Here is a 24809-nt window from a genome sequence, read left to right on the forward strand (position 1 = left end):
ACGTAGTGCGGAGCTTGGTGGAGCCGGGGGAGGGGTCCGAGCAGGTATCTTTCCTTCTAAACCTGAAGATGGGGTCTGGCTTACTCCCCGGCGCTGGAACTAGGCCTGCCCGGCGGCTGGGGAAGGGACCTGAACGGGAACCGGGCGAGAGCTCACGTCCCACCGCCGGGGCCATGTTTCCCGTCCGGCTGCCCCGGGGCGCGGCGGCGGGGCTCCCTCACACGCTCCGGCTCGGCAGGTATTGTCGCTGGACACCTCCGGGACCGTAAACGGGAAGGAATTGATTTGCAGAAGAATGGCCTGGAGTGGCTTCGCTTGGTAGGGCTTCATCAGCGGAGCTTATTTCTAAGAGAGAAATTGGACTGTACGGGGCTGTTTGTCGCTGTAACTGGTCGCTTCTCTAGTGTCGCCGCCCGCGGGATGCCGCAGGGTGCCATCACCGACCGCCTCCCTCCCTGTTCCACTCTTGCTCCCCGCCGCCCCCCTACCATCGCGTCCCCTGCTCCAAGCAGAGGGTTTGTTAACCGTTCGTATCACTATAACTCCCAAATTACTAGAACAGTATTAAGTTTGTCTTTTTTTCTGTGTTACAACTCGACGTCGTAGTCAGACCACTCTCTTCCGAAACAGTCCATCTCGGTTTGATTTAACACGCCTCTGGTCCTTGGCAAGACTCGCATCACCCCATGACTCGCTTGCAGCGGGAGAGTTTCTTAACATGGAGCACACGGTGGCGATGGGCCAGCGGTTGCTGGGACCCCGCAGCGCCCAGCACGGCAGCCCCCGGCTCTCCATCCCGCCGGGCGGGCCCCGCCGGGGACGCGCTGCTCCGAGGGCACGCTCCGCCGCAGCATCCTCTGTCCCGCTCTGTTCTCGGGCGGTACGAGTTCCCCCAAAGTCACGAATCCACCCGCTTTGTAGGAGATGAAGAAAGAGGGAAACCTGTAAAAAGAGAGATACATCGGGTGAAACCGAACCCGGCCAACCCCGGGTCAGCCTGCGCTCAGAGACCCCAAACCCAGAAGTTTCTTGCGAGCTGTTTGTTGCGGGGACAGCGTGGAGCACAAAACAGAGACGTCCATATACATTATTTATATATTTCTTTCCTTCTTTCTCTCTCTCTTCCTCTCACCTTTCATTTCCTCGCCTTTCCTTTCCTCCCCTTTCCTTTCCCTCTCAAATAAACGTTTATATTTACGAAGCTGTACGCTCCTCTCCGTCTCCCTTGGAAATAGTTAGGCGGAGAATCCCCTTTGAAATCCTTATGAGAAATTAATGTACTCGCACAAACCCGGAAACGGCATAATTGATTTATTTCTAATAGAGGAGAAACCAGTGATGTTGCCGTTCAGAAATGATTGCCTGTGTTCTTAATAGCTCTAATTTTCACTGTCCATTTGATGTGCTGCAGGTTTAATATAGAGCTCTTACTAATCCAATTAAAAGTGCACCTGGCCTGGAAGAACTCTGTAATTAGCAGGAGCATTTTTAGCTATTTCCACTGGAAAACCGTGAAATCATCTCTGCTGGCCTAAAGGACTGTAATGCGGGGGTAGGGGCGAGGAGGGGAGGGAGGAGCGGGGCCAGGCATTCGTGCCTAATCTTTTTCCCTTGAATTTTTAACAGTTCCCGTGCGGGAGGATGCGGCTGTTTCATCTTGGAGCACTCGGTGTCTGGTAGCGCAGGACTAGACTTAGGTGGGTTTCTCACGGCTTTCCCCTCCAGCCCACGCGAGTCCGGTCCCGAAGCCTGTCCTGGTGGAGCGGGGCAACAGACGTAGGAATCTGGGGGAATTCTTGCGTTCCTTGCGACCCCCACGGGGCCGGTTACACGGGAGGTGCTGCGGGAGCCGCGGCCGCAGAGCGTAGCCGCCAGCCCCGTCGGGGGTGTGCGCCCCGGCCGGCTTTGCTCCGGTGCGACCGGTCCTTGGCCCCTGCGGGAGCGGTGGCAGCTCCAGGAAGACCGAAACGTCTCCTGACACCGGAGGGCACGGCGCCTGCCTGGATGTCCCCGGCGTCGCACGCGGGCCCACACAAGTACACGCGCTCACACGCCGCGCACACGGACGCACGGCGTTGAAGGGGGAAAGGTAACGGACAATAACGGACGGGGCCGGCTCGCTGCCGGGGGCGAGGGGCTCCGCTCCTCCCCTGCTCGGGTGAGGGATCGAGTCAGTCCCCGTTCGCGGCCCCTCCTCGTCTGTACGTGGGTTACGGCCCGAGGCTCGCCGTGGCAGCCCCCGCCGCAGACGCGAGTGGGAAGCGGTTCTCCCACACTCGTGGCCGCGGCGATATCGGCTCTGAGGGGGCGGCCCGGGGGATGCTGTTTGTGCCCTGTGCGCTCCCGCGCGTCCCTGCTTCCCGAGGAGCGCTTCCCAAGCAAGAATTAAATCTTAAATAACTTCGCCATTTTTTCTTAATAGCAATTCTTCCGCCTTCCTTCCTCTAGTAAAACACGCGTGGCAAGTAACGCGGTGTGACCAGTGCCGTTGGATTATCTCCCGAGAGCGGTGTGCCCGGCGGGGCGGCCGCCGCAGGCGCTCCCTCGGCTGGCGGCCGCGCTCCGCTGCGCCGCTACGGCCGGGACTTCACGGCACTGAGGTTTCACAGGGCTCGCTACAGGGTTTCTCAAAGCTTCGCTCATTGGAATGCTTTGTAACACAACCGCTGTGTAAAATACACGGGGGCTTCTCCTGCCGTGTGAACTTTCCTTGCTAAACTGTTTCTTGGGCGTGTGGAAAGCTTTCTCGAGCAGAGCCGGCGGCCGCCGAGCACACAGGATTTTGGGTTTATTTTTATGCATTTAAAAAGTGGTGGAAACCACTCGGTTTGATTGCCGGGGCGCGGAGGTTGGAAAGAGCAGGACCACGGTTCAAAGCCTCTCGGGCGGCGGGACAGACGCCGCGGTGGGTGCCGCGAGTGACCGGGTGCGCCGGCTCCGTCTGCGGACTCCGCCGCCCCGAGCACTCCGGTGCGGAGCCCGCCGGCAAACCGCGCCTCCTGCGCCGGGCCGCTGCCGCCTTTCCCGCCGCGGCCCGATTCGTTTGTCATTCCGGCCCCGGATTTCTGCTCAAATAACGCGAATCCTCGCCCGCCCTGGGGCCGGTACCGGCCCCGAAACGATGTACCGGCCCGTAAAGAAGAAGCGGACTGGGAGCCTCGCAAACATTGTTTCCCTCATTTCAAAGGGGGAAACCTGAACGATTCTCATCCTTGTGATTGATTAAGGTCTTGAATAACTTGAAGCTCTGGAGTGACAGTTACTGAATAGACTATTGCAAATAAAGAGCACTGTGGAAAGCTGGGCTGGCACTGCAGAGTGTAAAGGAGGCGAGTTTGCTGGCACTTACCAAGTTATAAATAAAAGGCCATGCACAATAGTACCTTCTTTAAGGACAGACAGTCTTTACAACACTCCTGGCGTCATATCCTGCTGTGGTCACTTCAACTCCTAGGCAGACTTTACCTCTTTTATTTTTCCAGCAGTTTAGTTTGAATACTACAATAAATTCCTGGGAACAAACGCTTGTTAGTAAGACTTGAACACGCACCACCTCGCACCCGTACACACCCGCATATACACGCACACGCGTGTAATGCAGGGACACACTGGTGTCATCGATTTTTAAAAGCAGAAATCCCCGCGGAGATTTCAATGGCAGGTCTCGCTTTCACAGCTGTTAGCACCGTTTGGTCCAGATATTTCTCTTCTGGACGGCGAGAGATTTCGGTGGAAGGAAGAAGCTTTTTTCTTCAATTAAAAAAGAAAAAATATATATAAAAAAAGAGGTTGTTCCCCCTGGTCCCCGCTACTCGTGCTCGGAGGAGTAGAACCAGGAGACAAAGCACTTTACGGGCAGTGAGGAACTGCCCCTTCTTGCCTGGCGGGGCAAGGCTGAGGCCCCGCGGAGCCCCGGAGGGACATGGGACCCACGGGTGCGAGGCCCGGGCCGCTCCGTCTGGTGCACCGCTCCTCGGGGCGGCCGTCGGGGCACCGACCAGTTCCCTGCTCCCGGCCATGCCGTGTCGTACCGGGCCGTGTCGTACCGGCCGCGCCGGCCGGGGCGATGCGGGAGAGCCGCCTCTCTCGCCCAATCAGCGGGGGCGGCGCGGCCGGGCCGGGCGCTGGCGGCCAATCGCGGCCGCGCCGCTGCGGAACCGCGCCGGGGACGGAGGCGATAAATGTTCCCGGCCCCGCGGCTGCCGCTTCCCGCCGCACCGGGGACAGCGCCGCCGCCTTCCCCGCCGCCCGCCCCACCCCCGGCTTCGCCCGGCCGGGCCCCGGCCCCTGCCCTCCCGGTGCGGGGCAGCGCGGGTCACTGACAAAGGGGCAGCGGCGGAGCTGCCTCCTCCCCGCCCCCCGGTGGCATCCCCCACCCCCTCCCGGGACCGCTGCTGATTCGGTGGGACTCTCTGACAGCGCGGATTTCTCCTAGATCAGCCTTCACCTGGATATAACACTGCCGGGCCGTCGCCGCCGCGATGACAACTTTGGCTGGAGCTGTCCCCAGGATGATGCGACCCGGGGCTGGCCAGAACTACCCCCGCAGCGGGTTCCCGCTGGAAGGTAAGGCCGCTCCCGGTCTGCTCCCACTCGGAACCGTGAGAATTGCTCCGTGCCGGCAGGCTGGAACAAAGAAACTCCCCCGGTCCGCCGAGGGCCGGCACACGGAAAGCTCACCGGACGGCCGGCACGGCTCACACGCCCGGGCTGCCAGAGCCGCCGTCCCGCGGCGGGGCTGGAGCTGGGCCCTGTCCTGGGACGGGCATGGCTGGGGCCGTGCGGGGAATGCCACACTGCGGGCTGGTGGCTCTGGCCTCGCACCGCAGGAATGGTCGCTCCACTCCGGCAACGGGAGCGGAGGGAACCGGACGGGAGGTCGGCGGCGCAGCGGACCCTGAATCCACTGTTCAGCAGAGTACCAGGGCAGTGATCTGGGGACCCCCAAAGTTAGAAAAAGAGGTGGGGGAAAAGTTAGAAAAAAAAATAAACGAAATCGAAAGGGACTTTAGAAACGAGCGCTTGTCTCGGCCGTGCTGGGCTGCTGCAACTGGTGATTCTTCCTTCAGACTGTGGCGGTGCGAGAGCCTCGCAGCTCCGGGGAGCCCCGCTGCCCCCTGCCCGGCGGGAGGACGGGCGTCTGCGGCGGCTCCCACCGCCGCATCCCGGGGTTTCCCCCGGGGAAACCGCAGGCTTCCCGCACCGTTTCCCCGCTTCTCTGCTAGAGTCAGGCCAGCCCTGACACCCGGCTCCGGTGCCGGTGCAACAGGTGAAGCCGCCCCGCCGCCTTTTCTTGCCCACTAAAGCGGCGGCGCGGGGCTCCGCGGGGGCCGGTGGGCCCCGGGCGCGCTGCGGGGCGGCGGGACGGGCGGGGGCGGGTGGCAGCGAGTTGTTTTACAGAAAAGCAAAGACAAAGAAAAAAAAACAAACAAAAAACAATAACAACAACAACAAAAAAAAGACCCAGCAGGATCCGAAGGAGACGTTAACGCCATTTCCCCCTCCTGCCTCCCCTCCCCTCCTTTTCTAGTCTCTACTCCTCTAGGCCAGGGCAGAGTCAATCAACTCGGAGGAGTGTTTATCAATGGCAGGCCTTTACCAAACCATATCCGACACAAGATAGTGGAGATGGCCCACCATGGCATAAGGCCCTGTGTCATCTCTCGCCAGCTGCGAGTGTCCCACGGCTGCGTCTCCAAAATTCTCTGCAGGTACCAGGAGACGGGCTCCATCCGGCCGGGGGCCATCGGCGGCAGCAAGCCCAAGGTGAGCCCCTCTGCGCCCGCCTGGAGCTGGGCAAACCCCGGAAGCGGCGGCGGGGAGCGAAACCCAGCCGAGATTCAGCCCAGGGTGGCTCCGGGGTTTGCAGGCGGGGAGGCAGCACCCCGGGAGGGCCGGGGGGACCGTGCGGGGGCCGCGGGTGGGCGCAGACAACAACCGGTCCCAACACCGCCTGCCTGTTGCTCCAAAAGTTACCAAGGCTTTAAAAAATATTGTTGGAGTTAATGGCATTTTTTAAATTAAGAAAATGCTCTTTAAAAACCAAAAAATACAAACCAAAAGCTTCGCAAGCGAAACTAGGGAGAAAGGGGTCGTTTTGTGAACATTTCGTTGTCCAAAGCCCTGAGCGCCCCACGCTCAGCCTCGCGGTCGGATAGCAGGGCTTGCACCGAGAAGCGGGATCGGGCCCTCGCTTCTTTCGTTGCAAAGCAAAAAAAAAAAAAAAAAGAAAAATTACCTGTATTTCTGTCTGCCCACTTCCTTCTTCTCCTGCTCTGTTTGTTTTTCTGTCTGCTCCAAAGCTGCGTGTATTTATAGCTACACCGCTAAAAACTTTGTGCTCACAATAATGCATACAAATATGGATCGTTTTCTCAAGATTAGCCTCCTCGTCCTACTCCGGCTTTTGTTTCCCACAAAAAAGAAGTAACGACTTGCGTTTTTATTGAAAGTTACCTGCTAGTTTTTTTTTTTTTCTTTGTTGCCTCTAAAGTGGCAATGCCTGAGCTTTCTCTTTCGGTATTATGACTAGAGATATTTTTTATATGTGTTACCGGACCGAAAAGCTGTTCCCAAAGAGGAGACTTTCGTTTTGTTTGAATTCGGCTTTATTTTAAATCACGAAGCCATCGAAGAAACCTCTTGGTACTCGGAGCTCTCAGCGTTTTTAGTACACGACTTTTTATTTGGGGTTGCAAACTTTGTTCAACCGAAACTTTACTGAGTGGGAGCTTCGCTCACACGGCGTCCTCCTCTACTCCCGACACAGAATTTTCCCGGGATTTTTCCCGGCCGCTCGGCAGCCGGTGCTGCCTAATTCGGGATTTTACTTGCCGAGGGCTCGATCCCACCTTTCGTGTAACCCCGGCGGGTTTCGGCGGGGTAACCCCTGGGAAGTTTCGTTTAACGCGGGGGGTATTTGTCTGATGAGAGCCCATTGCTACCGATTATATCCCCTCTGATTTTAACCTGACCTTCCTGGGGGTGCTTCAAATGGGGTTTCTAAGTGGAGATGGTGTCGGCTCTCGCTGGCAGTGGTGCGGGTCGGCTAGGCGGGGAGGCTCCGGCCGCACCGGGGATCCCGGTGGCAGTCGTTCGGGGTCTTGCAGACTGTGCCCGGTCGCCTTGTCTTTACTGAAGCAGGTGACGACGCCGGATGTTGAGAAGAAAATCGAGGAATACAAGCGGGAAAACGCGGGCATGTTCAGCTGGGAGATCCGGGACAAGCTGCTGAAGGACGGGGTGTGTGACCGCAACACGGTGCCGTCAGGTACGGGGCGGGGGGCTTGGACACATCCCGGCGGCCGGGTGGCGGTACGGGGAGGGCAGCGCGATACCCGGGGAGAGCCCCAAGCCGGGCTGGTAACCCTGAAGCGGTCAGCGTTAGCAGGCTGCTACCAGCAGACCCATCCCGGGAGGATTTCTGCGCTCGGTGGGGGTGTTTTCAATTAAATTGCAACTGCATCCCCATCCCCTCCTCCTCCCCCTGCCGTCCTCACCGGGCTGCTGCCTAAAGAGGGCTCGGGGCTTGCTGGAGACCCGGAGATGGGAAGCTGGAGCTGGCTGGGGAGGAGTTCACTGTGCCGGTGGGTTCTTTGTCGGGGGGGTAAATGGAGGTGGTGCGGTATTTATGCTAGTGTCCGTTGCCTTTTCTTATCACCCACTGCCTGGATTTGGGAAAAAAATACTTGGGGGTCCACTGTGCCTGCACTGGAGTGCTGTGTGGGACAGTGTCCTGTGAAAACCCCCCCGCAGGTTGGGGAGTGGGAGGCCCCAACTGGTAGTAGCCAGGGGGGTACATGGAGTAGTGGCACTGATGTGAGGTGAGGCTCATCTGCCCGGTCTGTCTGTTGTGGGGGGCTTCTGGGGACAAGCCCGGTCACAGCTCTGTGCTCCCCCCAAAGTGAGCTCCATCAGCCGCATCCTGCGCAGCAAGTTTGGGAAAGGTGAGGAAGAGGAAGCCGAGCTGGAAAGGAAGGAGGTGGAGGAAGGTGACAAGAAGGCCAAGCACAGCATTGATGGCATCCTCAGCGAAAGAGGTAAAGTCCCATTTTCCCCCACTCTCCGCGGAGCCCTGGGACCAGCTTATGCCAGCCCAGGGTACTGGTGGGTATTTCTCTCCCCATTCTCTCCCCTGTTTCTGGAGGTCATCCTGGGGCCAGTGCACAGGGAGGTGTAGGGTGAGGAGCTCGTGCCGACGGGGTGTCTACTGTGTCCCATCCCATCCTGTGACCCTGCAGTGTATGGGAATGGTGTGAAGGTGGGGCAATGGTGGGGGTCACCACCTGTTTGGCTTTTGATAGCAGTGACGGGGGCCAGAGAGCAGGGACAGCCGCTGCTCTCCCAGCCCGAGCTGAGCCAAAGGGCTCAGCTGCACAGAAGGGGCAGTTGTAGCCAAAGGGTGTGGAGCCTCGAGTCTCTGCAGCCGTGGGCAGGGCAGGGAGCTGCATGTTTTGTTTCTTTTCCTCTTAAAAAAAACGCTGGGAAAAACTTGTATTGGCTGCGAGGGGGTTGCAACCTGAGCAAGGCAGAGGCAAAGGGCCGGTCGGGGGGCAGCCGCAGCCCTCAGTGCGGTTGTGCCCCGGTCCCCGGCTGGGCCGGGGCAGAGGGGCAGGCGAAGGCCCAGCTGGGCAGCCTTTGCGTGGAAGTGGCTGCCCAGCACATGCACAGGCACTGGAGAAGGCGAGACAAAAGTACCAAATGAGCTGGTCAAACATTTGTACAACTTTTCCAGCTTTTACAAAGAAGGCCTTCTATACACAATCTACACTTGGAGATGAACTTGGAAAACAAAGAGGGGGGAGTCCATTGAAACTCACACTTTGGCTTTGCACAGACAAAGCTTCAGCTAGCAGCAGCTTGATGTGAACAAAAGAAGGCAACCTTTTTATAATTCAAGGAGAAAAGAAGAGAAAACAGCTCCACAAAAGGCTGAGAAAAGACATTATGGGCTTGCAATGAGGGATGAATTATTCAATGAGCCCCTAATAGCTGATGCTCCACGCAGTTTTATGGACTCTCCACCAAGGAAAAAGTAGCTGGTTTTACCTAGAAAATGTTGCTAGCATTTCTAGACATCTTGAGATGCTGAGTGCTGTTCAAGAAAGACAACTGAAACCTGTTCTTTAAAAGTAGGATGTCTCCTTTTTGTGTAGGAACAAGTCCCAAGTCACTCCCCAAACTTAATTTTCAACTCTGTTACTAAAGCTTTCAGGGAAACCTCATCTGTGTGTCTGTGTTTGTGTGGATGTGTTTGTGTGGATATAACCACGCACAAGATGCTAACAAAGTAATTGATTTTAAAGTGAGAAGGCACAGTCTGATTTCTCAGTCTAGCTGCTCCTGTGTGATGGGTCACAGAGTTTCCACCAGAACCTCCTGCAATGGAGAATTGTTCTGAGAGGGATCTGACACCAAAGGAAAAAATAGCTAAACTCAGTGCCCTAGTTGTTAAAACAACTAGCTTTTCTGCTTTCCTGAATTGTTCGATACAGATTAGAAACAGAAGATGGGAAGCCTTGATAATATCCCTGCTTTACGGAACACAGAGCAACTAATAGACACAGCAAAAGAAAAAATATTTTTATCAATATAACCCACCCATCTGCTTCTCTTTGAAACATGACTCTTGAAGGGGTTGGCGGTGCCTCACTGAGAACAGGGGCTCACTCGTGCCCCCCAGCATAGTTGTGCGAGGAGGCTGTGTTCTGTCTTCCAACGTACCCGCTCCTTCACTTTCTGCGGGCATGAGGGTTCTACTTTGCTTCTTTTGAGTTCAGTTGGTGTCAAAATTCCCCTTGACTAAATGGGGTGGTGCAGCCCTATCCTGTCCTTGTGCACACAGGTTTGTGCTGGATGAACATGGCTGGGCAGTTGTGTGCAAATGGCAGCTTGATAATCCTGTCTGTTCTGTGACAGCGCCTGGGAAGGTTTGGCAGCTGGAGGGAGAGCATGCTCTTCCTTGCAGCACCGCCTGCTCCCCTCCCTGATTAGCAAGCTGTTGCTTAATCTTATTACTGGAGTGTCTGGGATGCTGCAGTTCAAGAGAGCTGCTGCTCAAGAAAGGTTTTGTTACCTTACACATGCCTTATGTATGGTGTGATAATATAGGGAAAACACACCAGTGAGCTCATTACAAGGAAAAAAACAACCATAAACTAAGTCCACCACTACTTTCTGTACCCGCTCAACAAAAAAGGTTCTGCATCAACTCACAATGCCAGCAGAGGAGCTTCGATTTCACCCTGTCTATAAAAATAATCAGATCAGATCCTGCTCTCTTACTGAAATAACTGGCAGTGCTCCTGACGATTTTGATGCTGCAGGATCGTATTTGCCAGTGTCCCCCCAGCCTGGCTGTGAGGCCTGGGGTGGCAGAGGGTGCCCGCTGATAGGGCATCTCGTGTGCCCCTCTGATGCTGGGGTTGCTTGCAGTCCGTTTGAAGGTTATCCTGGTGGTGCACAGCAAAACCCTCACTTCTCACAGCTCTCTGTGGGAGTGTTCCACCTTACGGAGTGAAAAAAATGAAGTATTTTGGAGTCTTTTATAGTTTGAGTAATTTTTAAAGCTCTGGTCTCAGAGGCTTGAGGTGTCTCAGGGATTTGAGGTATCCCAGTAGCAGGAGTGTGGGTGCAGGGAGATGCCAGGGAAGGCTGTGGGACGGATCAGGAAGCAAGTCCTGGGGCTGAGTGCGGAGCAGGGAATCATTCTGGATGTTTGCTCATGTTGCCTGAAATCCCCTCCTTGCCATGGGCTTTTGGGTGGCTCAGGGAGAGGCATTTTTCATAAGGGAAAGGATAATAATTGTAGTCACTTTAATGGCAGCTAGTTCAAGATTTGGGATTTGGGCAGTATTTATAGCAGAGTGGGATTAGGGAAGAGAAACATGATATATTTGAAAAAAGTGTGATAGAAACAGTATATCATGTGGTTTGGGATTTCTCCCATCACATATGTAAGTATAAGCAAACATTAATATACCTTGCTATATTTCTGTTTCAGCCTCTGTTTACTAACACTTAAATCTTGTTCTCTCTCAGGCATTTAGAGATGGCACATGTACAGCCCGCTTTGCTGTATTTTGGTATTCCTGTCAGTGTCACTCTCTACCCTGATTTTGGACATATATTTAAAGAAAACCTGGATTATCACAACATGTATTAGGAAGCTGATAATTCTATAATAGCATATCTGTATTCTGCATGCTTGATATATTTTTCTTAAAGGCATAAGTCATAAATAAAGAACATGAAAGAGAAACTTTTGTGCCTTTATATGGCACATCAGGGCATATTTTTAGCATAACCGCTACGGAAGAGGGAGTCACTTGTACCTTTAGCAGGAGTTATGTGCGGCATGGTTTGCTGACTAATCTGATAACTCCCCACTTCATAAGATAGCTGTTGTTTTCTGGCAAAAACTGGTGGCTTTCAGCACTCAAACGATGGGGTGTAGAGCTGGTCCTCGGGCCGCTGCGAGGGGTGGGAGCCGGGGCTGGGACACCCCCGCCTGCCCTCAAAGGGGTCTCTGTTCCCGGCTGGCGGAATTGGCCCCCGGGCCCTGTCCTGGCGGATCCTCCCCCAGTCATGCGCACCCGTCCAAAAAGGGCCCTACTCATCCCAAGCCTCTACCCTTGGCTGTACTGAGAGCAATTCAGGCTACAGCAGACTAAATTGCCTCCTTTATTTCCTTCTTACTTTCATCTTGGACCAAACCCTTCCCCCCTCTCCCTCCCCTTCCTCTTTTCTTTTTTCTGTGTGCCTGAGGCTCACATTAATACAATTTCGGCACCACCCCTATTTTTGTGTGTGTATGTGGGGAGTTTGAAGGGAGGGGAAAAAAAAAAGGACCTCAGCACAAAAGCCCTGCTCAGCAGCTGGAAAGTTCAAGCTGCTGCTCCTTCTCTAGCTGTGCGATGCTTTTCCTGTTTGTGAGTTTTGGGAAACATTTTTGCTTTGTGCTGTAATGGAATTAGAAGACAGATGCTGACTGTAAATGGGACACGCGACTACCAGCCCCTAGCTTAAATATTTAGATGCAATGTTACAATTACTGACTTGATGCACAGGCTTTGAAGTGGTGGCACATGATCTGAAGGGTAGCTCGGGCACTGTGGGCTTGCAGATGTTTTGATTAGGGTTGGTCAGTATCAGGCAGCCAGTTATTTTTAGGTTGTTAAACTAATAAAGGCAGTTTATTAAGGGACAGGATTAACATGCAGGCACCAGATATCAGTTTGAGTCATCCCATTCATTTCTGCATCGTAGACTGTTGAGTTAGTGGCTGGAGCATGGGAGGAGGCAGATGCGGGGTTAGATTTTGGTTGTGATTTTCTGATACAGGGCTTGTTGTGATTTTGCTCCAGTGTCCTCTCCTGGGGCGCAGTGGTAAGAGGACTTACTGGTCATGTGAAATACTGTTGTGTCTTATGGCTGAGAAGCACAATGTGTTCCCTTGCTCAATGTTCCCAGTAAAGATTCATTTACTGAATGAAACGTGATGACTGTGGCTGCAGGCAGTGATCATCTTGACTCTGGAATTTCATACGGTACTTTACCTATTTGGTCACTAGCAGGTATTAAAAATCAGCTTGTGTAACTTGAACAGAATTTAGTTTCTGAGGCTCTTGGAACTGGCAAGAAAATACTGCTTAATTAAGAAAAATTCCCTAGTGGCTCCAGGATTTGGCTCAAGGAAGGTAGTAGTAATAGTATTTTCTGTGTGTTCTTTTCTCTTTCTTTCCTCATATCTCAGTAGTGTGTGAGTCCAGTCCTGGATAGAAAAGCCAGGTTCTGCACAAGTGCAAATCGAAATAGGTTGATGAAGTCTCTTCTACCTGGACTGCAGCTCAGAGCTCTTTTTACTTCTGCCTGACTTGTTGTCGCTGTGGGGCTCTGGGCCAGGCTCCCCCTTACAAATAATTATTCTGAGCTAAAAACTAATGACTTCAGTGATCAATAACTCGCCAACAATCGAGAGTGTGATGTCCCAGCATGCAGAGCATTTTCAGAAAGGTACTAAATATCTTCCATTTTGAGTGACTTCAGAGCAGAGTTTGCTGCTCTAGAGGTACCAGAGCAGCCCGTGCCTTCCTGTCTCAAGGGTGAGCTGGGGGACTTTGAAGGGAGCGGTAATTGTCAGACCAACTGCACAATAATCACCTTGTGCAAGCCCTACTAGTACTTCCAGCTATGGGAAGAAAGGGTGTCATTCAGTCTAGCAGTGTCTCTCTGAAGTAATATATAGATACACCATATCCTGTTCTTGAAATAATGATTTCATTTGACGGGTTTGCATGTTTCACCATCCTAGAAGGCTTTTCTTACCTTAAAAAGAGTCAGCACCTATTCAAACAGAACCACTGTGGCCATCTTTTCCAGTTCTTCTACGTGCCTGCATCTAGAGCAAAGGCAAACGGTATTTTAGCAAATATCAGGATTGCTTTGCACACAGCAGTTGATTTACTTGAATTAATACCCAAGTTTGTATTGGATTTGCTTGCTCTGAAAATCGGGGTGGTTAGGACTTGCTCTGAAAATGTGATTTTTATCTTTGGCTTTCTGGATTCTCCTACTATTGCAAAATCCTTGACGTCAGTGGGAATTTACCATGGTAGGGACCAGGCTCTTCTTGAAACCAACTCTGTAATGTGCTGAGCAACTGCAGCTCTGGAGGAAATCCTCAGGTTTAGGTTTACTGGATCGGGTATCAGACCTCCAGTTCTGCAGACGCTATCATATGCGGGTGAGGGCGAGGAGTCCCACTCAAAGGGCCTATTCATGTGTGTGAAGTTACTCACGTGGTTTGGGGCAGGCAAGAATGGGGCCCAAATTTGTTCTATTCTGTTAATAGAAAGTACCCACTAAACGAGAGTGTGACTCTAATCCTGAGTGAAAGTCTCTGGCAAAAATCTCATTGAGGGTAAGGATCTCTCTATCTGTGTTTACACAAAGGTAGTGATGGTATCAGTGGACAAAGAGGCAGAGATTTTAATTAGATTAAAAAAAAATTAGAAATTAATGCTGAAAGTGAAAGTTGATGCTGATGAAATCTTTAAAAGAGATTATTTTCCAGGTCTGATTTTGAAGAGTAATTCTCTGTTGTATCAGTCAAAGACAACACTTTTATCTAACACTTACTTAAGGGAGGTTTAGTTTGGTATTAGGCTTACTTATTGATAAGAGTTGGAGCAGGGTTTATAAGAGTGAAGCTAATAAAGTTGATAGTGATCAATTATGAGGAGTCCCCAGGGCTGTGCAATAAAACTGCATTGGGAAATGAAGCAGAACTACAAAGTGCTCTCTGGTTAATTTAAGAAGAAATTGAGTGAAACGCAAAGCAATAAATCAGAGCAACCCAGTCAATGTGAATTTCTCCATGTAAATGTCACTTTAAATCCTACATAACAAATGTGTGTGGCTAGAGAAAGAAAAAAAAGAAATGCAGGATACTTCCAAGTGTTCCCCAAACGCGGAGCTCTCTAGCTAATAAAAATGATGTACAGTAACATAATTCACCGCAAGACCTTGTTTAGTGTAGTGTGACTGCGGCATTTTACTTTACTTGCCCTGAAGTACTCCTGCCCCATGCTGTTAAACTAATTCAGTTTAAATCACTCTGCCTCGAAAAAAAAAAAGTGAAGAGTAATGAAATTAAAGCTCACTGAGGACACATTAGCGTTAAAGTGTGTCATGTGCTGAGATTATTTGGTTAGTGGAGTTTGACGTAATTGTTGACAGGTCATTTATTCATCCTAGTAAATAAAGATTCACGAACTATTAAGAATGTGCATATATAACTAGTAAGACAGTAAAAGGCAATTAAGAAGTCAGTTTAATGTCTTATCTTGCTGGTTGCCCTACAGTTGTTTTACAACCAGGAATTAAAATTTGAAAAGGAAGTTTTCAGTGTCCCTGGCCAAATATTGATTAAGCAGTTGTTTGCTGATGCCATTGTGGCACATAAAAAGGCCAGTAGTTCTGCCCCTTGTTGTTCATCTTCCATTGTCACTGTTTCTTAACCTCGGAGATCAAAGGAGGATCATTTCAGTTTATCTGTCTTGGAAAATCCTTCTTTGCTGCTAAACCCATACAGATTAATGGCCAAATTGTCTTTAATGAGATGTGAAATTTGAATGGAATCCCTATTTTGCATGGTCTTTTGGATGTATGCACTGTATGCCCTTACAATTTTGTGGGAAATTTTTGTTTAGCCTTATTTGATTTGGTTTAGTTTGAATTGTTTCTTTTTTAGTATACAATGCACCGAAATATTACTATTACAACAGATAAAATAGGTGGTATTTCACTGAATTTTAATCAAAGTAATTTTATTGCATGTAATAGTTTTGAGGAGTGTAGTCTAAGAAAAAAAAAAGTTTTGTTCTTTTTTTTTAAAAAAAGTACCAAATCATACAGGAGATAAATGGTCCAGGGCTGCCACTAAAAGAAAGGGAATTTGAGAAGCCAGCCAGCCCTCCAGGTTGGGCTCTCAGTATGAAGAGGACACAAATGAGCTTGCAGCACTTCTTCATGCGTTTTCTTCAGATTTGGTTTTATAGACCTCACATCAGCAAGGACAGATGTACTGTCCCCTCTCAAAAAGAGGGTGTAAAGTCAGGTCAGCCAGGCTGTGCTGAATGGCAGGCAAGTGTCCTTGCGAATAATCAGTTCCTTGTTGCATTATAGAAAGTTGTATTTACTTCAGAGATAGTAAAATATATTCCACGACATCCTCAATAGGAGTGGCGGTGCGATCTGGATGTGTTATGTCGGCTTGTAATTATGATATGGAGTTTCAGCTGAATTGTAGGGTGTGGGAGCGTGGTTCTGCTGCTTCCACTGACGTTTCTGGACACTGAAATTTAGCTTCACGAGCAGTGGTCAGCAGCCTGGTGTAACCGAAGATCCTCTCCTGGTGTCATGGTGATTTTACAAGGGCGAGCTTTTTCTGCTGTAGTGACCAACAGCAGAGTAAAGGACTAAACCAGATTTTTTTTAATCAGGATTTTTCACATTCTGTTTTTTAAATACACTCTGTTTTTATTTTATCTGGTTATCTCTGAATAAAATATCAGTCCGTTCATACTTTACAAGTACCCAGCTAATTTAGGAGACATTTTGCTGCAGAGGAGCAGCTAAAATTGTTTGAAAGCATTTTAGGTGCAAATTAAAGTCAATGAACTCAACTTGTTCATTTCCATGGAGAGCTGTGGTGAGGACAGTGATACATATTCTACTTTTGAGGTTTTTTTAAATAGATATTTGTCTGGGTGCAGACTTTCTGCCAAACATGACCAATGTTTATATCATGCACAAGTCCATATATGGACCCGTCTTAAGGATTTTTGTATTTACGGTATGGCTCATGTTGGATGTGTGATCCAAAAATAACTATGCAGTAATTTCTTTATCAGATATAATGTCACATAGACCACTGTGGTTTGAATCATATGAGGAATAAACTGTCTGCAGCTTCTCTCTGGCTGAAGGGTATCACGAAGGGAGGCACGCTATGTCCTACACCACATTCCTCCCCTCAACCCTTCATCCTCATCAATAGAGCAAATGAAATTTTGGGAATGAAATCAGGAGCTCTAATTGAAACAGTTGTCAAATCCTGCACTATGACAGGCATAAAGAGGATTTTTCTCTGTCTTTTTGTTAGAGGTCACTTGGCCAAGAAAGAACTTAGAACAACGCAGGGTTCAAAGTTACTGTATTTCTGCGCTGGCAGCTGAAAAGATGGACTGATGATTGATGACAGAAATATTTTTCTTAATTTGATATCAGGAACAGACTTGTCAGCCCTTGAAGAGTAAATCAGAGACAGAAAATTAGAATTATTATGAAAAGAATTCTAAAAATATCTTACTTGTAACTACTATTATCTGGATTCAGATACTAGAAGTAAAACACCCCAGAGAAGACTTATAAGATGAAAAAAAGGTCTTCCAGGTGATCACAGAGTGGAGTGGAGACTCATCTGTTTCCAATCCTGGATGTCATAATGCAAAAAAAAAGTCCCTCTATTAAAGAAATAGGTCACCTGGCACTTATTTTTGGGTAGCACTGGGAGGACATGCAGAATGGTGAGTTTCTGAGGACAGCAAAGGGCAACTCTTTTGGATGTGCTTTGCTTTCTTGCTATGTTGATCTTCCCATTTTAGCTTTTGAGGTTTTGATGACTGGGGTGCCCTTGAAGTGCATTGGATCAGTTTTGCAAGGCCAGGTCCTTGAGCTTCTCTGAGTGTGAGCTGGAAGCAGGGACCAGGACTGGGGGCAGCACCTTGAGGTTCAGGGCTGTCTCCCTGTTTCCAGCCTTGCTCTGCCTCTACCATTCTCTTCTGGGAGACCTGTAAGTGCTTTTCATTACTTTAAATATGAAGCATACAGCTTCCACAGGGCTCTTGTGTTCTCTAGATGGAGATATTGTGGTTGCAGTTGTGCTTTGTAAGTGGTATTTTGCACTTGGTGACGTTCAGCTCTTTGAGTAGATGCCTTAAGTCCCAGTGATTTGGGCTAAATGGCTTCCCCCTACATGCACAGCTGGTGCTGGTTTGCTGCTGAAGTTCCTGCAGATGGGGGAAAGCAGCTGCCAAAGGCAGCTTCCCATGGTCTTTACCAGCCTTCTGATGGGGCTGCGGTGAGCGTGGTTCTGCATCTCTGAGGTAGGAAATGGGAGTTATTTTTAATACCCTTTTTGAGTAGGAAAGAGTGACCTTGGTGACCAACATGTTTATAAGTAAGTGATACCTCTAAATACAAACAATCAAGAAAAAAAGCAGTCATAATAAAATTAGTGCTAAAAGAGTTGAGTTTGTTTTGGAGAACTGGTTGGACTTGGTATAATTTTCTCTGTGTTTCTCAGAGAGACATTCTGTGTTGCCTGTTCCTGGAGCCAGCTGAGATGGGACTGCTTGCTCTCCCCCTGGTTACCGGTCTCTGCCTCTGCGTGGTCGAGAGCCACAGAGCAGGAAGAAGCTGTTGGGTTTTTTTGCTTTCTGTGTCATTGCTGTGCGCCCCGGCAGTGTGTGTAATGGAAAATGGGCTGGAGTGTAGGACATCTGTCTGTGTCAGCTGCCAAATCATGTCTTTGTATCTTTGTGGGTTGTAGTGTTTTTTGTGGCGTATTTGTCTTTTTTTGGAACCAGTATTTTCCTCCCCCAGTGTTACTTCTAAATGTCTGAGATCCAGAAGTCAAAACTCCCATATAGGTTCAGCTGCCATAGCTCACCTGTTAAAACTGCAAATCCAGATGAAATGATGTTTTACAATGAGGCTTTGTTGTTAGAAAGGATTGTAAACCTACCCTTGGAAGAGCAGTTGGGCTTTCAGCCTTTGGGGTGGCAGAGCAGGGGAACATTGGGTTGTTCTGGAGGGACCAGTGGTGCGGAGCACTTCTGAACTGACCCCAGTGATGCTGCAGCCCCGGCTCCGTGCAGCAGGCGAGTGTGTTTTGATGAAATGCATCAAGAATCAGCATCTTATTTCTAATATTTTTATTACTATTATTTATGGTAAAAGCAGATCAATAGCTAGTATGGTCTGGGATTAAGTTAATGAATTCAGAGCTGTTGCCTCAATTTGCACTGAGGCTCTGAGCCACAATATGTTTGCTGGAGTACAGCAATTAATGATACATACTTCTCACTGGTTTTGCTGGGTTTCACATGAATAGCCTGTGATTTTCTCAAATGTGTGGTGTGGAAAATCTATTAAATAATATATGCAAATAATCTTTGGTTCTAAATAAATACTTAATGCTTGAAATTTATGTGGTTGTGACAGGGCATGCAGGTCTTGGACTGTTTTATCTTCTAGAACTGGGTGTTGCTGTTGCATTCACTAAGAACATATCATGACTTCTGATGACTTCTGGATAACTACTTAAACCATTTTATTTCTTTTAAAATTTTTTGTTTGTTTGTTTTTTTTACTAATGCACTTTTAAAAATAGGAACATGAGCTGAGCAGAAAAAGGAGACAAACCCCATGCTTTAAACATTCTTTTGTTGCATATTGCTTGTATTTGTAGTTTAAATCTGTAGCTTTCAAAATCTTTTTGCAACAGAATGCACTTCTCAGTGGTGGGGTTTTGTGTCACACAGACTGATTAGAGATGAACTGGTTTGGTTTAAAACTTTTTTTTTTTTTAAATATGAAATCTGTGTTTTCTTTTATAAACGCTTTTCCAAACAGTGAGAAACGGTCTAAGGACTTGGACATAAAGCTATAAGCCAAAAAACTGAGGGGCCAGTTCCAGCTGATAGACTGGCTTGAACTCATCAACAGGTCTTAAAAAGGAAAATAGAAGTTTTTAGAAGTGCAGTTGCAGTACAACTTGTCCTAAGACAAGATTTGATTTCCAGAGTGTTTGATACAAATAATTTTTACTGATTTATAGAGTTTCAAGAGAAATGGCCTTGTTACAGTCAGTTTTTTAAACGGTAAAATTGTGGGATGTGTGTTGTGTGTGGGTGTTGTTTTTTTTTTTTAAACACCACTAATTCCTCTAATTAATAGTGTCAAGCATGTGAGATTTCTCATAAAGCTCAAAAAAGCCTATTGAACTTAATGGCAAAACTTGCATTGTCTTTAATGAAATTGGGTCTAACTCTAAACTAAGAGAGTTTTTTTTTCTCTGTTTCCCTGCCCCTCCCCCGCTTTTCCTTGAGGGGGAAAGAGTGATTTTTTTTTTTTTTTTTTTTAAGGAACAGGGGAATTCTGGCATTCCTGGGCATGAGAGGAGAATACTGATTAGAATCAGGCAGAGAGTGAGCAGGTGCTGAGCATGTTCCTTGCTTAACCCCCTGCCCTGACCCACTGTGCAGACCCTGCAAATAGCAAGTTGCCAGATGTTGAAGATGTTTTCAGGGAGAGCGATTATTCTCCGGGTCCTGTATAAAACCAGAGAGTTCCTACAATGGTTGTATTTCTCATTTAAAGCTGGGCTGGATAAGCCACTGGAGGCTATGCTGGGGAAAAATACTGTATTTCTGAGGATGAGAACTGGCTGTTGTGTTTTGAACTGCTGTGTGGCTGCAGTATCCATTTGCAAGAAGTAATACAAAAAACAAGCGGAGTAGATTGCCTGAGGAGGGAAAGCTGTCTATTTTTGTTTTGTTTTTTTTTTTTTTTTTTCTTTTTTAATGAACAAAAAGGATTTTATGGCCTAGAAACAGTACACCCGCAAGAGAGGTGTGTTTAAAACTTAGCCGCAAAAGCTTTTGTCTGGAGAATAATACACTTGGTGTAAAGAGCGGCACAATGGAAGTCTTTTCTTCTAGTTATATATGGGTGAGCATCAGTCAGCCAAGGCAGAACTTCAAAGGCCAAACTCGAAACTTGCCAGGCTTTCTCTCCTGGCAGGTTTTTCTTGAGGTGAGATGGGGAGAGCTGTTGGTGCTGGGACCTGGCTCCCTTTTCCCCTGGCAGAGGCGGCGACAGATCATGTACAGACTGAGGTACCCAGCCTGAACTGTCTCTGTCCCCTGCTGATGTGCCTGTTTGGAAGCTACTAAACTATCACATCTCATGAGCCTTTTCTTACTTATTCATAAAGAGGTGTCAGAAATTGCACTTCTGCCTTGCGGGGAAGGCACCATGCCAGGCAGAAGAGGAAGCTCTTTTTCTAAAAGTACTTTTGGGGAAGATGATCTATTTTTCTGCCTCCAGAAAACAGTCATTATTCATATACTGTATATCACCTTTAAGGTGGGAAGATAGCCTATATGTGCTTTAATATAAAGAGTTGAAGTATATAACTGTGGTGTGTTAAATTATCCTCTGAGCTGCACATCTGTCATGTAAATAACACCCAGAGGAAGGTCTTCAATATAAGCTTGCATTATCACTTTGTGGCTTTTGAAACCTTTATTTTTTTTTTTTTTTTTAGCTGGGAGGTTTTTTATATGATGTTAAGTGTAGTGGTCATTTACCTAGGTTAAAAATGGATTTAAGCAGTAATTTAGTGTTACCTGCAAGGCTGTATTCTGGAGGCATGCCAAAAAATGTACTGCTACTTTAGCAAGAATGTGTTTCAGTAACACTTATTCCATATTGTTTGAGCTGACAGCTTCAAGAGTGGAAACCAAAACTTTGGGATGTCATGTACAGAGCTTAAAACATATTTGGGAAACAGGAGAATTGTGTTCCCTCTGTGGAACAAAAGTCATTGAGTCTTTGAGACTCTTGCAATTTGAATATAACATTTTTTGACCATGACCATGTTTCTGTATTGTCATCTCCAAGGTACTTATTTATTTTTCTAGAATGTCCTTTGATTTACCTAGCAGAAAAGTATTAGATAAATTCACAGTATTATTTTTACCCTATTCCTTTTCCTAATTTAAACCACTGTCAATTTGCGAGAGATTGAGATAGGGAAAAGTGAGGACCAGGAGGGATTCTTATTTTGCTGCCGCTTTTCATAAGACGTCAATCACTTGCGGAATAACTGCCACAGGCACTTGCAGAATGAGTCTTTACAGGTACCAAAACAGAATTAACATCTGAAAATTTGTCTGACAAGTTTCTGTTAAACAAATATTCAGGTTGTACTTGGGCATTTATCTGTCTCTGTCTTTGCACAGGGAAGACAACTGTGTAAAGAGCGCAGCATCAGGTTCAGTACATTTGGATTTATCCACTGTCACCTGCTTTTTCCCGTGTGTTTCTGAAGTTACTGTGTATCACTGATTCAAATTTTACTAAGAGAACAATTTTTGATCTCCTTTTGTATATTTTGATAAGTGACAAAGAGGAAACAAGCTTAATTTGAGTTACCGACTTGATTACTCTTGTGAAAGAAGAAATGCTGGACTGGGGCATTACAAATTTATATTTCCATGCAGATGTTCCAATAAACTGGCAGGAATTAGTGCCATAATACAAAATATGTTTTAAGACCAGATTCAGGTGCTTTCAACAAATCAGAGTGGTTCCTTTGTGCAAGTCCCTTAATTTCCAACAGTGCAACCGAGATCTGAATCTGGCTTTATGAATAATTCTGCACTGTTTGAATGACTGAGGATTTTTTCCTGAGCAAAGGCCTGTAGGATGTACCACCAGGTATCTGTGTTGTATGGCTTAGTTATATCCCCAAAGGGAGATTTAAAAAATTAGTTGATATTTATACAGGATCTTTACTCTGCTTAATTATATAAAACAAGTTATGGAATGAATAATGCTATGTTTTTGGGTAAATCTGAAAGATTTCTGGTCACTTTTAATACAGCTTCTGTAAAAAGACACTTGAGTCTCGTGTATGCACGTATCTGATATTACTCCCCCAAATGCATTGTTAAAAAATGTTACCAGTCTTAAGGAAAGATGCTCTGTAACTTCTGCATGTTGGATATTTCACATGCACAAGCACAGAGACGCACACGGCAGATGTACAGGAACTCTAGGGTTGTTTGGGCAGGACTGGGGAAAATCTGAGTCTGAGCAGGCACGTTGCTTGTGCAGCCAGAAGAAAAGCAGGTACTTGTTACAATACATGTGTTTTCAACTATTTAAGGAAAGCTTGTACCGGCTTTTATTAGTAAAATGTTGCAAACGGAAGATTTTATGCATATTTAAATAAAAGCTTCTTTTCCTGCTTGCGGGGCTTGCCGTCAACAAACAAAAAACCCAAAGCAAACAAACAAAAAACCCTCCAACAAACAACCCACCCCAAATCCCAAATTTCAAACAAAACTCAATCCTATTAATATGCTCTGCGTGTGAGGAAAATGTTAGAAACAATATTTTCAATTTTTTTCTTCGGTCTCTAGCTTACACAGACCAGTTAGTCCATGAGATGTGGAGAAGTCGGCAGCCTTTTGTAGGGTGAAGTGACAAGAAATTTTTGTGGTGGTTTCCTGCAGTGATTCTGTGCACAGTACATAGAGCAATATGGGGCACCAAAGCAGATAGGACGGACCTGCAGTATTAGATCTGACTTCACTAGCTGGATCAGTCCCTAAAAGTAAGAGAAGTGATGGCAAATGGTAAAAGTACTCATTTTTATTAGAATAATGTATTTTCCCCACCTGTGAAGTGTTAGTAATGAGTGAATTTTGTCTGTCACTTAACTTAGAAAGGAAAGTGATTTAAAGCTTTTTCAGTTTGTTTTGCAGGCTTTCTGTTAATCTGAAGCCATAGGAGCTGTTCAGAGAAATGACAGACGACAGAGCAGTAAAACGATTAATTAACATTTAATTTAATTAAAAATGGACAATGGTTTGAAATAAAGACATGAATATTAATTCTTTTGGAGCTGCTTCACATATAAGCTGAATTCGATCAGGGGCTGCTTATTTCTCTCTCCTTTTCGTTTTCCTTCATTTTGTCATTCTTTTGTCCACTTGACATGCAGCTTCTCTTAAGTGGCTTTGCCGAAACCATTGGCGCAGTCCTTGCACGGTCTTTCCATGGAATAAACTGTTTCCCCAATGTATAGCCCAACTTTAAATTAAAATTTTGTGTATGCTATATCAAATAGATGATGAAATGGCTGTTGACGTGGAGGTACGGGGGGAGAATTGGTCTGTGGTGCCAACAGCACTGGGCAGCTCTGCTGCAGTTGGATGTGGGGGATAAAGAGGTTTGTGGGGAGAAGAACGGTGCAGTTCTTGCTTTAGGAAGATTTCTGAGGCTGCCAGAAGTTTTCAGTGAGATTATATTCAGTGTCATTGAAATTCAAATACAGGTCGAGAAAACAGTTTTATTAACTCAAGTTGTGGGTGCTGTCAGTCTTCCACGGGGCGGGGGGGAGAAGGAAAGAAAGGTGTAACTCTAAGCACACACTGATTTGTTCTTATTACATAACAAAAGTCTATTTCTTTATCATGTTATCATTCAGTTAATAAAAATTAGCTACAATAACAGCATCAACTTAGAAACCCCTCAAAGTCCAGGGGATTTTCTTTCACAATGAACATGAATACTGTTCAGAAATACAAACAGTCAAAGGATAACTTTAGGTCTGAAAGAGAAACCTGGCAAGGGTAATTGAATAAGCCTGGATCTCCTGAATATGTCATGGTGAGTGCAGTCAACATGTCATAATTAGGTTTATTGAGGGCCATTCCAACAATCTGCTTCTATTCTTCCTGCCTTATTGTCCACAGCTAGGCAAATAGCCAGGGGACAAAAGGAATCAAGTGCTGACAAAACATGAAAGAGGAAAAAGATTTAGCTGCTTTTATCAAAGAAACTGAGAAGGACTTTGTGTAAATAAAGTAAGTAACTGGCCATCCTGCATTTAGGCAATGCCGTTTTCATTAGAATTAATTCTTGACATATTGGAAGCGGTCCAAGGGAAGGATTTCTACTTCTGACAAGTTTAATTTGTAAATTAAAAACAGTTGGTTAAACATGAGCTGCCATCAACAAACTTAACTAAAGCCATACATGGTCAAGTCCTAAGCAGGTGAAAAAGAGAATTACTTTGAAAACAAAGTATTCCCCAACATTATGCAAATTCTTATTACTTCATAACAAATGTTTTCTATTGAGACCTTCAGCAGGATAGCTGTTTGGAAATTTCATTTGGATCTTGTTTATTTTCCTCTTTAAATCCTGTTAGCTTGCATAGCAGTTGCTGCTTGCTTTTTGTGGTGGATCGGGAAAAGTGGCCTCGAAGTTTTGGGATCTGTTAAGCACTAAGCGGGGGTGGTAGGGCTGGTCTAAAATCCCCGTGCTTTGGGGGTCTCTGAGGTAGTAAGTGCAGAACAGTGATTCAGGTGAGTCCCTCTCGCCTGTCCTCTCACTCTTGAAATGATGGTGATATTTCATTTGATCACAGTGAAAAGCAAAATATT

General features: G+C 47.2%; 1 protein-coding gene across 15 annotated transcripts in view; it reads left to right on the forward strand.

Moving 5' to 3' along the window:
- Positions 1-24809, forward strand: part of PAX3 (paired box 3) — an 80725-nt gene continuing 55916 nt past the window's right edge. For 2 of the 15 annotated variants that reach the window (XM_065074108.1, XM_065074112.1), the window contains exons 1-5: positions 1-1697; positions 4436-4566; positions 5531-5766; positions 7141-7270; positions 7905-8039. In XM_065074108.1, the coding sequence (XP_064930180.1) occupies positions 4482-4566; positions 5531-5766; positions 7141-7270; positions 7905-8039 (586 nt within the window). In that variant the 5' untranslated portion in view covers positions 1-1697; positions 4436-4481. The other 13 variants (XM_065074110.1, XM_065074114.1, XM_065074117.1 and 10 more) reach the window with 12 other exon arrangements.

This window comes from Columba livia, chromosome 9 (genome assembly GCF_036013475.1).
Source record: "Columba livia isolate bColLiv1 breed racing homer chromosome 9, bColLiv1.pat.W.v2, whole genome shotgun sequence".
In the NCBI taxonomy this organism is placed as follows: Eukaryota; Metazoa; Chordata; class Aves; order Columbiformes; family Columbidae; genus Columba; species Columba livia.